Below are 12817 nucleotides of genomic sequence, written 5' to 3'. Positions count from 1 at the left end.
TGTACTCTTGGTTTCATTGAGGTTACTTTTTCTTGTTAAGTTTCCTATCAAGATTAATAGAGTTTCTAAAGCAGGAGTCCAACATAATGTGGAATTATTTTCTTGATTTGCAGATATCCTCGTTGACGGCAAGCTTTGTGACTGTGATATCGTGGTGAACTGCAAAGTGGGAGACCCCATCCCATTGGAGGTGAAGCTGACCAACTGGAGCAAACACAGCGTGGGGCCTTTCGCTCTCACCATGATGCCCTACCAGGATTACCAAAATGGGGTGCACAACTATGAGCTGCAAGATGCTATCACCTTTGTGGGATCCAACACCTTCTACATCGATTCAGTAAGTCTTTCTATCAGACGTATCATGATTGTGGATGACGTGCGTTTGTAGAAAAGGGCTTCATTATTTGATTGTGCATTTTAAGGCAGATTAATTTTTGGAAAGCACCATGATTATGGCAGCTATTGCTAAAGGTGCTGCTAGGTTTGGGGATACAGAATCATCTCTCTGAAATGGTTTACGACTGTGATTTCCTATCATGTAAATGACTGGTAAACTATCAGAGACAGTAACTTTTGGTCACTCCAGATCTGACTAAATGTGAATGGGTAACCTAGATAAAATGTTCAATACCATATTGCCAGTCCCTTGAGCCATCCAGTGCAGCCTGCAGTAATAGATTTTAAGTAACTTTTTAGTCCATAAGAAGTATTCCCCAGGCTGAGCCAAGGAACTCAGCGAATCAGTTTTAGTCAGGTCCTGAGGAAATGCAACAGACTGCAAAAAGAAAATGCTAAACATTAATGACCGATCTGATGAGCTGGTTCATTTCCTTGTTGCTTAGCATACTTTTATAAAACCATAAAGAAAAATAGAAAACATGCTTAAAATGAGACAAAAAAGTCCCTTTTTAGAACAAATGAGATTTTGATTTTTCTCTCAATTTCTTCTTTAGAATATGCAAGACTAGGAGCTTTTTGCTTCTAAGGCAAGACACTGAAAATACAGATAAAACTACTCTCTCCCACATCCTTCCCCCAAAACCCGCAACAACAGAAAACCAGGAATGAAAAACATACAGACAGTACTGCAGAGCGGAATAAGCAGTATTTCTGGTAACTTATAAAATAAACATGAAGAAGAGAGTGAGTTTTTGGGATAGTGCTTAGGACCTTTGCTTAGGTCAGCTCTTTGGATCGCTAATAAAATGTACCTGTCAAAACTGAATATATAAGTGAACCTTAGTAAGAAAGAAATTAAAGGTTAACCACAGGGATAGTCACCAGGCATATTTTTCAATTACGCATCATGGGGAGAAAATATTTCAAAAAGCTAATGAGGAATACACCATCAACTTGAATTTTAATGGGGGCTAACTATATTCTTAGCTGAATTATTTAAATATGTCAACAGAAATAATCAAGAGATGGATTTCTTTGACTCTTTATCTGACAATGTGGATTTTTTAATCAGAGTGGCAGTCTTTGGGTGCCCAGCTGCCGAAGGGCCTGACCCTCCAGGCTAATGAGGGAAAAGGGAGATGTCAGCATGATGTATTCTTACCTTCTGATTGAGTCTCCTACGGGGCACAAAGTCAGGAGGTCACATCTCTTGTGCTGGCCCAGGCAGCCTTCTCATATGTTACGGTCCCTGCTTTTGCCCCTTTTTCAGTATTGTGACATTTCTCCTGTAAACACAGTCCCCAATAAGTTAAAAATAGAGTTGTTTTCTGCTATTTGTCCTCCTTTTCATCCAAAAAGGTGAAATGAAGAAAATGTCGACTCTTAGACAAGAAGTGTTATATTTCATGGTATGTAGTATTGATACTTGTCCTACACAGGCTCCTAGAGAAAATGCTTAGTCATATTTCTTTGAGGCATAGAGCCCTGATCATGGAAGAAAATTCTTCAAACAGTGTATCTAATGCTGTCAGAGGCCCTTTCATCCCCCATAATAACTAATTCAGTAATGGAAAAAAGATTTCAGAAAGCCACACCTGTTTTGGGGACAAGAAGAAAGTCCTGGTTTGTGCATTTGATGCTTCAGGGAAGAACGTACATACTCAGAATTGTGTTCATGCTCTGAGTTTGGCAGAAATTCAGACAGATGCTGGTTAAGAAACCAAAGCAGTTCATGGTTGGGTGAGATGAAAGAGATGTAGAGTTTCTCTATTTTGTAAATGAAAGCTGAGACACTGGACCAGATTCCCTGCTAGTGTAACTCAGTGCTGCTCTGTTGAAGCTATTAAACATGTGCCCATTGTGTGTACAAACTGAGGTCGTGGGCACACGATTACTTTGCTTGTTTAACAGAGGTGGCTTGAGATGCTACCTTTTCCCAGCTGCTTGTTTCTGCCCCTCTACAGGAAGATGCTCCCCTCTTCCCCAGCAGACCCAGTGGGAGAGATGGTGTGAGCATTTGTTTTTGTGCAAAGTTGGCCAGTTTAGCAAAAACTACGTTCGTCAGCAGTTTAAGCTAATTGGGCTGACTTTACACTGACACTGGCAAGGAGGTGGTGACATGATTTATTGCGCTGCTGAGCTGGGTGGGAGGAAGGATGGAGAGCTAGCGTACGGTTTGGCTTATCAGTAGTGTATAGTCAAGAGCAAGTGGGAGCATCAGGTATTACAGCAAGAGAAGATACTTCTCACGCCCTGAAAATGTGGTCTGTTGTCATGCCAATGCAGAAACTACATTATTGGTGCTCAACTGAATGAGATTTCTCTGGGGAAAAAACCAAATAAAACCCAAAGCCCCTCTGCTTTCCTAAATGCTAGTTTCATATTAAGCCTGATGCTCAGCAAATGACAATTATTTTTGTTTCCAGACTAAAAAGTTTCAAATCAGTTTCTGCTGCTATCTGGAAGACAGGGGTTATGTACAGGAATTTTCAGCATGCACATGCTGCTTCGCAGTATGCATATAAATTGTTTAAAGGGTAAAAGTCATACGATTTCGTATTTCTCTTTCTTGTGGCTTGAAGTCCAGGTTAGATGATTTATCATGGAAGTAACGTAATGAGTGCTTATTCACCTCTTTGTGCTCTTACTTCAATTCAATGCAGCAGTCTGCGTTTGTGTCACAAAGTCTCTGCTGGGATATACTACTTCAAAAAAGCAAATTCTTTTACTGAAAATTTTAAAGGCTATTGAGATATTTCCATGCATTTTAAATTAAGTAAAATCTTTGGGTTTAAGCACACCTTCTAATTTGGTTAACCTTACCTTTCTATGTCTGTATTTAACAGAAAAAGTTACTTCACCAGTTATCATATAGATAGTAGACATTTTTGATCAGTGCGGGGTTTTGAAACATGAGGTAACATGGTGGACTCCCAGCCATTAAAATACATTGCACTGATTTATTTTTTTATCTCACTTCACAACCTGAAGTTTAGCTTTAGACATATTACTAAAAAATCTTCGTTCTTACCAATAGGCTTTTTTTGACTAAGTAGTTGATCAGACAGAGTTGCTTCTTGCCAAATCAAAACCCCCAAAATTATCTTCTATGGAGATTCCTGTAACTACCAGCAATTCATCTTTCCTTGTTGTTCCTGCTTTTGCCATTACTATTCTCAAGCAGGTTTTTCTCCTGCATGTGTTATCACACACTAGCTCAAGTGATTGGTAGTGGGAGATGAGGAGAAATTCATCAGTAGATGGTCATTTTGAATCAGCTCAGAAGCTGCGATGAACGTTTGTTCAGTTCTGGCAGGTCCTCTGTGGCCCATCTGGAACAAATTAGTTTTCTTGGCACTGTTTTACTCGCACTGTAAACTCTTTGGGGCAGCGAACAGAGCTGGCACTAGCCCTAATCTCCAACTGAGCTCCCTAAGTACTACAGCAGTATAAATAAGTAGTAATTAGTTCTAAGCAATCGCAGTCCCACATGGTAGCCTGAATCAGGGAAGGATTAGGATGGAGCTAAAAACTTAATTTTTCTTCTATCTCAGTGGAGCAGAGGAGTAATGTGGGCATTTTTTTCTTGATTCTTCAGTCATTTTTTTCTGGGGTAGAAGCTTCCCGTCTTTGGTTTCCACAATTTGGTGGAATTTCAGTAAAATCTGTTTCAACTCTGACTCAATTATTCAACAGCATCCCAGACTGGCACACATATAAGCACATATCTAGGTGGTGACGCTACCAGCCCTGTGTGCTGCTAGATCAAATGACAATACAAATTTGGTCTGGATCAGGCACGAGTATGTGATCTTCGTGTTTCTCGTAGGTTGGCTGGATCATGCATTGCAATCAGTGGGATGGTGTGTACTGTCAGATGCAGCAGGAAACGTCTGAGTTGTGTACACATCTGAACAAGTCACTCTGAGTTCCCTTCACAGTCAGTGGAAAGCAAGTCATCAAGGTTGATGGAGTTGTGGGGATATTTTACCTCATTCTACATTTGATCAGTGAATCCTTGTGTTGAACAGCTGGCTCAGATGTGGACATCCACTTTACAGACATTTGGGTGTATTCAGTTCCAGACTGAGACATCTGAATGAGTAGGTGTTACCATGGATGCTGGCCAGCCAAGCTCCCAATTAGTCAATGGAGATGTAGTCTGCAGCCAGTAGAACCTGGCTTACACTAACATAGACACTAGGGGTAAGATTCAGTTGCCTATAAGTAGATGTCTACCATCATTTAGGTGCTGTGGGTATCCCATCTGGCCTCCACCTACTGCCAGAAATCCTGTAAATCATCTTGTAAATCTCGCCAGCCCTCTGCAGCCGTCTCAGTGCTTTAGGTCATCCCAAATGTCATGAGGTGCCTATGTTTAGGCAAGTGTAGCCTGACTCTATAGACTGGCTAGGTAGACCATGCTGTGCTTGCTCCACGGGCTGCATTGACGAGATGTCTTCTTACTGTAGTAGGAGCTTGGATGCCTAGTGTGCAGAGAGACACCTAAATGTAGGTGGTTTAACCTCAAAATTAGTCCTCTGCCTGGTATACCAGTTGGATTGGATCTGGCCCTCTACTGACCTGACTGCTGCCGATTGTGGTCTTCTGGGAATGTTTGTAGGCAGCCCCACTAGAGAGGCAGCCTTATTTTCCAAAGTTAGTTACTATTTTGGAAGAAGTTCTGCAGAGCCACTTGTATCTCGACAGTGCAAAGGTTTCAAGCTACTTTTGCTTCCCTGTTTCTTCCCCAAACCACAAGTGTTGATTACCGTAGTGGTTCTACAGGTGGCCATACAGATGTGGATAGTCCCCAAACCATGAACACTGTTGTCTGGTCTGTGCATACTGCACACAGGGAGATGGGCTGCAGGCAGAACAGGACACATACCACTACCTGCCTCGCTGGCTCTTCTCACTTATGATGGAGAAACTCATGACTGGTGCAGAGACGTGTGCTGTAAAGGCAGGAGGAACGAGCAATCATGTAGGCAGAACTTCAAATGAGTGAAAAGACTGTGTTGATGCCGATGTGCCTGAAGCCACCTTCCTGTTTGTCAAGGGCTCTGATCCATGCTGTTACAGATATTTCTTTACGGTGCAGCTAGACTAGGAAAAATGGACCGGGAGCTTGAAAAAAGTATGAGTCCTGAGGAGTCTTCATTTGCTGTTTGCCTCTACCCATTGCTGGCATTGGTGCCTGCCTCTGTCCTCCTCTGGATGCAAGTCTGCATCAGTTCCAGTGAGGCAGAAATAAGGCAGACAGCCCCAGGAGGAGGAGAAGGAAGCAAGAGGGGAGACTGCTTGATGTTGTTCTGCATGTCCAGACGCAATGCCAGAGGGCAAGAACTTGTACCCAGCGAGGAGGGGAGATGCCAAGGACAGGGGTCAGGAGAACAGCTGTGGCTGCTCTGATCACTCACGTGGATGATACGATGCTGCTACAAGTTTGCTGTAGGTCAGCAGAAGTGCTCAACACCAAAGCCAAAAGGAACCCGGGCTCTGCCAGCTCTGATGATGTTGCTGCTTGTGAACAGCCAGGCCCCTGTGCAGGAGCAGCAGTTTAGGGAACTTCAACAAAGAAGTGTGACACCCTAGGCTACTATACAGGGTGCATGTCTGCTGGCTGAAGGACCCAGCAATGAAGGTCCAAAAAAACCTAGAATAGGAGAAAAAGGAAACAGTTCATTCCCCTCACATCTGAAAGCTACAGAGAACCTTCCTCACTGGAGGTGATGGCAGGCAATTTTCAGCTCTCTGGCATATTCTTGAGGTGTCCCACACCCCTGGAAACTTTTTGTAGTGGTTCGTCTCCCCCCTCTCCTCCACCATGGTCTAGTCACCATCCTTGTTCTGGTCTTCCCATGCAATGGCAAGATGCCTGTCAGCAAAGGGTGTCCATAGACACTTTCCCAGTTAATACCCCATTGTTGATGTCCCAGTTTACCATATAACCAAATTTTTTGTAGCGGGCAAGAATCCTGATAACCTGTCTCAGAGCCTCATCCCTTCACTGTTCCAGGTGGTAATGTCCCATGGGTTCCTAGGGATGTCCCTTGCAAAGGTTTTCTCCCCCTGAATCCAATCAAGTCCAGGACATCTGGACAGCTCAGTGCTTCTGGATCCAATGCCAGAGTTTCTGTTGTTGTTTGGCTTGGGTGTCAACTTGGGTGACCAGTGGTGTGTCATGCTGTCATTTGGAATCAACGCTGGACTCTGTAACATGATGGACACTGAGGTGTTTGGAGATGACCAAAGAAAGGCCCATTACCAATGAGTATTCAAGTAAAAAAGAAAATACATGGGCACAGACCTACCTGTGAAAGTAGGAATGCTGCCATGAGTATATCTTGACTTGATGGTTTCAGGGTCCAGAGAGCAGAAAGGAACTGGTAAGATGGTCTTGGCTGGGGGAAGACCAGTACTGAGGAGCATCAGGTGCCCTTTATTGGGTCATTTCTGCTGGGATGAAGTCGCCTTTTCATAATATTTTGAATAAATTCCATCCAATGGAATGGCTTTGTGCTGATTCCATGTTTTGCATCTGCAGCAACTTCAACCCAATTCTAGGCACCCTGAAACTGGATTTAACATCTTGTGGAAGCAGATGTTAATTCAAACATCATTACATGAACAGTCATGGGATTGTTAAAGTTAGAAATTACTTAAGTGTCTTGCTGAAATGATAGACAGAGATATATTATTTGTTGTAAAGATATGGATTGTAAATGGTTTTGTGATGAAGGGAGAAATATAAATGTAGAAACAGTGTGAACTGTATTTAATTTGGACAAGTTAAATCAGGGTGGCTACTTTTTGTGGGATGTTTCTTGCTAAACTTAATTATTTCAATGATAGTGAATATTAAAGATTCTTGATTAGAATTTGCAGTCAGATTGTGTCTGAATAATAAGTGGGGATGAATTTAGTTATTGCTAAGCAAGCTGTTAAATGGTGTTTAACCATGTGTTTAACATAAGTTCAGAGACATGATTCAGACCTTTAATATAGACGCTGATAAATGCAGTCTAAGGATAGATTTTGGGTCATCTCTGCCTTAAACCAGCTCTGTTCTGTAATCAGTGACTCCTGAAGAACTGTGTTCTGGTTTGAACTATGCCACAGCTTTGCTGTATGAGAGAATAATACAGGATTTAATTTTCAATGCTCCAGTTTTACCATTGATAGTATAGGGACAAGATCTTTACTCCTTTTTGTGTGAAGGCAATACTGAGATGTGAATCTAGAGTGCTTTGAAATCATTTGAAGGTCCTACTGAATTGCAAAGTGCAACTGTTTTATTTTGTTGATGGTTTAATTATACTGATTTTCACGTTCTCTTTTCCAGGTGAAGCCAACCAAAGACTCTGTGTACTTTGGAGCACTTCTCTTTCTCTACACAGGTGATTTCTACCTGAATATCAAATTCCATGAAGACAACTGCAGCAGGGAGCTGCCTCTCTCCTGGTTCTGCCTTCCTAGTGTCCACATCCGTGCTATGGAGCCTACGGTCCAAACTAAGCTGTAAATGTACTGTGTGCTATTTGATTAACCACAGTGCACAGAAATGCTTGGCACATCCTCTGCTTGACCCCAGTTTGTTTCTGTCCAACCCCAGGCCACAGTCCCTACTTTGGAGGAACAGCTGAACACTTTCTGAGTTGGCTGATAGTCATTTGGGCAGCTGCTTTAGCTAATTTCAGAGAGAGAGAGAGAGAGAGAGAGAGAGAGAGAGAGAGAGATTATAACTATGCTAGAGTTTTCCTATTTCCAAAAAGCCTTTGAAACTGCTAATATATGCATTATACTTTCATATACTCTATTGATATCAGTGGGTTTGAAAAGGTCATGAGGGCTGAATTTAAGAGGGCTGAATTTAACCATGTGTTTGAAGGTCTCAATTCCAACCTGAATAACTATGTTTTAGCATTTTTCAACAAGACTTTATATATCTGTATGAAATTCCTCCTGGCTTATGCTGGACCCATGGCATGGACCCTTGAGGTGTAATTCTCTCTTAGTTTTGTTCACAGGCTTGCTCTTGTTCACTTGTTTGCTGAGTATTTGGTGTCTTTTGTAGTAAATAGCAGTAGTGATGCTTTTTCCTGTGTTACTGAAAGTAAGAATAGCAAATGTGCCTCCAGTTATTCTCTTCCTCCCCTGAGCCCAGTGCCATTTGCTCCTGGTAAAGTCTCTGCCTTTAGTTTGGTAGATCTATGAACAAGAAATGAAAGAAGGCAATGAAGAGCTAAAGAGTTTTGTCCTTGAGAAAGGAAATAAGCCAACTTTTGGGTTGCCTAGGGCTTGCCTCTGAATTTGGGCTTCACAGTTCTGTTTTATACAATCACAATCGCTTGAAACATTTGCAGACACTTAAAGAACCACAAAAATTAATCAGCTAGTCATTAATACCACTTTGCATGACTTCTTGCAAACTCTTCTGATCAGATTTTTCATGCTAATAGACTGGGCTTCATTATGAAGTTGTTTTTTTCCTTCTTATTTTTAGAATGATGAAGTTTAATTATTAGGCAATTAAGGCCATGGAATTCCTGACCGTAAAAGTAGGTGATGAATGTACTAAAAATTTGGCCTGTTGTCTTTCGGAATAATGTTTTTGTATAGAGACCCACATTTACCCCATGTAAAGCAGGGAGATGTCTTAGCTGTATGATGAATATATTATTTCACAGACCATATGTTTCAAACCTGTCTCAATCTTTTCTTAAATTTACAGCCTGCAGCTCTTAAATTTGGTGGTAGTATACTTTCGGGGGTGGATACACCAAGATGTGGCAGGGGTGCTCTAGTTAGCTCCAGTTAGCTCTATATGTGCTAAATCTAGATACACAACCTCTTTGAAGATTTTTATTTTGTTTAGGCTTCATCCAAATGTGGGCACACCACTTCATGCCTGACCTGGTCCGTCCAGCTCATTCTGGCTCTCTGCATCATGCCCAGTTGTACTTTTAGGTGTGACTGGTGTTTTCCGTAGGAATGACAGTCCTCAAAACTCAGTTCATTGCATGTTTGCAAATGACTGTAATGTATGCATCCTAAATATATTTCTAATTTGAGGAAACTATAGCTATAGCATGATAGCTGTATTTCCAGTGTATGCAGGGTATTATCTCTAAAAAATTGTATTGTGGCAATGTTATCAGTGTTTGCTCTTGAGCTGTGGCTCTGTATACAGCTTTGAATGCCAGAGTGGAATTCTTCAGTCTTAAACTGATGGAGATCTGAGGCCGACTGAAGATTTACTTGCAATGGTGTACTGCTCTGTCACCTGCCAGCACGCAATGTCCAGTAAGAAAACTGTTCCTTAGACTTGCACAGTGGTTCTGGGCAGACACACCCAAGGGAAGAGGGTCCACACAGCTGAGTTGGGAATGTTTTTTGTGTTAGTGGAGCTCGGATGACCAGTTTGTGCCATGAGGCTGAATTTTCTGTCACTACATAGGCATATACACAGAAGAATAAGATCCCAAGAGAGCAGGAATTAAACCAGTTAATCTTCTTCATAAAAGCTTGCTTTTGACATGTGTCTCTGTACTATGTTACACAACACTGTTGCAGTGGAATCCAAATTGGGTTTTATTCAGTATTCCCAGCAGGTAATCTGCAGATGCTAGGAATACAGCTAAGGTTTTGTAAGGACCACATTGCATTTGAAACAAAAATATTGTGAAGCAGATGCTGTTGCAGTCAGGATGCTTGAGCTTACCCAGCTAAGGGATCATTTCCTAGCTTATTTTTGAGACCGTTCTCTGAGAACAGAGGATATTGTTCTGTGAAGACTGTACTGGGATGGAGCATTCCCGTGCCCTTTACTTATAAAGGCTCCTGAGCCACAGCCTGCTGAAGCTGTTGGAATGGGAACAGGTTTTATTATAACAAAAGCAAGCTGCATATTTCCAATAGGCCATTATAAATCTGCCATATGTGCTCATAAATATAAGTTCTTATGTCTGAGCTGACCCTTAATGGTCTATTTGTTCATTATATAGTAGACCACTCTGTCCCTTGTCAACTTTGATGCTTAGTTGCTTTTGGCATTTATGATATCTTTCCTAATTTTCTCACACTTCTGCTTGTCTTGGTGAAGGAGATGAAACACAAGAAATTCTTCCTTCTGGGGATCATTTGTGACTTCTCCAGAAGAAGAAGATTTGTCAGCATAATTTAGAGAAGGGTGAGGGGAAGGTACTTGAAATGAGAATACTGCATTGGTTTTAGTTTTCTTTTTAATGGAAGTTTTCACTGGGATTGCTGTCAAGCTTGGTCCTTGCAGTGCTTGAAAAAAGGATGATACTTTTCTGATCTGCTCTCCTTTTCTGGAACTGAAAACTTGTTTTTATTTCTCCAAACCACCCAGCTATTATTTTGAACATGATGAGCCAAACTGTGCATTGTTACACAGATGTAAATCTGATATGATCCCACTTGGTTGAATGAAATCATTCCTAATTTAAATCACCATTGCTGAGAGCAGACATTGGTCCGATATATGTATGCATTGGAGAGGCATAAGTTGTGTAAATTTAACTGTCTGAATAAATACTTATCTTGTGTTATTTACACCTCTGCCTGTCTCTTCTGTCTGTAATTCTTGATAGTGTTCTTGTGTGTTTTTACTGGTAATAATAACATATCTCTTGATGCTGCATTCTGTCTCTGAAAGAATGTGTTTGACCCTGGAACTGAAATTTCAGCTCCACTCAAACTTTCTCTTCCTAGATGAACTCAGAGCTAGTAAAAGATGTATGCTTCACAGTGTGGCTCCTATGTCAGTGTCCATTAACTGTCAGCTGAGGGGAGAGAGATGCACTCACATGAAAGGTTACTTATGCCTCAGCATCCTAATACTGACAATGAGGGTGGTGACACACTGGAACAGGTTGCCCAGAGAGGTGGTAGATGCCCCATCCCTGGAAACATTCAGGGTCAGGTTGGACAGGGCTCTGAGCAACCTGATCTAGTTGAAGATGTCCCTGCTCATTGCAGATGGGTTGGACTAGATGACCTTTAATGGTCCCTTCCAACCCAAACCATTCTAAGATTATACGGTTCTGTGATCCTTTCCATCCTCTACAGAAACAGCTCAAAGGCTGGAAGGAGGACCACTTATGGAGGTGGTATGTCTGGGAAGACTGATTGGAACCACTTGTTTTGCGTGCACCATCTCATGTCCAACCCTGTTTGAGCTCCTTCTGTCAAACAGTCCTGAGGCTCTTGTGTTTGGGTTCCCAACCTAGAAGCTCTTAAGCTTTCCTTAGTGAAAGCCAGTTGCACTGTCCCTTCCTTGGATCCTCTGGCTCCCTTCCTGGGTGTGGGCACTTTCTCTCTCACTGAAATGGGACCATGCATCCACCCTTGCTTTGCAGAGGTCTGTAAACACTAATGCTCTTTTCTTAATACAGAAGACACATAGATGTGGACAATTTTCATGTCCAGTGTTCAATGATAGATGTTTACTTCTGCAGGTTAGACCATTCTAGGGCTTAGGTCAGGGTCCTTGGGTTGTCCAGCATTTAGCTCTTGGTTTCTGATCTCTCTTTTTCACCTCATCCTTCTCACCAACTCTACCACTCACTGCTTTTCTGTTTTTCTTTGGTTGGTTCCAACAGAAAGGATCAACATGTCCCTTTCTTTTTCTCTCTCCTTCCTCTGCATCTCTATCAGAGCCGTCCTAACACTTTGGTCATCTACCGGGGGGAAAAAAATTGCTTCAAACCCTATTTCAGTTGTTAAACTGGAGATTGGTTCTCATATCCTCTCTTAAAAGCATCTTGAGATATTTCAGTTGAATGGGACCTTGTCTATTTTATTACCATCTGGTGTTGCTTGTTGGAGTGATACTTAGGCTACTACATTCATGATGCATCAATTCCGTAACACCAGTGGGACTTGTGCTGTATGTAGGTGACATGTCATTTAACATGTATTGATTACTTATTTTCCGTGTGTTCCTGATTTAGCAAGATATCTAAGTATGTGCCTAATGTTAAGCACATTAATAGACCCAGTGATTGAAGCTAATTCAGTCACACATCTGCCTGAGGAACTTGCTAAACCTGTGTCCAGATGCACAATCTGCACCTGAACCTGAAAGGTGGAGATTGAGGCCCCTGCCTCATTACGTTGCGTTGGCCATCTTATTCTTGGATCACCACTGGCTCCTAGGACCCCTGGTACAAGGAGAAGACATCAAAATTGGGCACTGTCATTTTAATACCTGAGGGATAGATACATAAAATGAGTCTGAGAGTGCAGAAGATCCTTCCAGGCCAGTATGTGCTCAGTGTATATCTATCTATATCAACCACAGTAATGAACTTTGAAGGCATAACTCATGCAAATAGACTTGCTTGGGAAATCATGTTATACCCAAAGGCTGTGCCCAGTAGCTGCGTAC

General features: G+C 41.9%; 1 protein-coding gene across 3 annotated transcripts in view; it reads left to right on the top strand.

Moving 5' to 3' along the window:
- TRAPPC9 (trafficking protein particle complex subunit 9) overlaps window positions 1–10980 on the top strand; it is a 520195-nt gene extending 509215 nt beyond the window's left edge. For all 3 annotated transcript variants that reach the window (XM_075024013.1, XM_075024014.1, XM_075024012.1), the window contains 2 exons: window positions 114–337; window positions 7748–10980. In XM_075024013.1, coding sequence (XP_074880114.1) covers window positions 114–337; window positions 7748–7927 — 404 coding nt within the window. In that variant the 3' untranslated portion in view covers window positions 7928–10980. The remainder of the gene's footprint in view (window positions 1–113; window positions 338–7747) is intronic.
- The last annotated feature ends 1837 nt before the right edge of the window (window positions 10981–12817 follow it).

This window comes from Buteo buteo, chromosome 3 (genome assembly GCF_964188355.1).
Source record: "Buteo buteo chromosome 3, bButBut1.hap1.1, whole genome shotgun sequence".
NCBI lineage: Eukaryota > Metazoa > Chordata > Aves > Accipitriformes > Accipitridae > Buteo > Buteo buteo.
The sequence above is the reverse complement of the archived record's forward strand: the minus strand, read 5'-3'. Positions and strand labels throughout refer to the sequence as shown.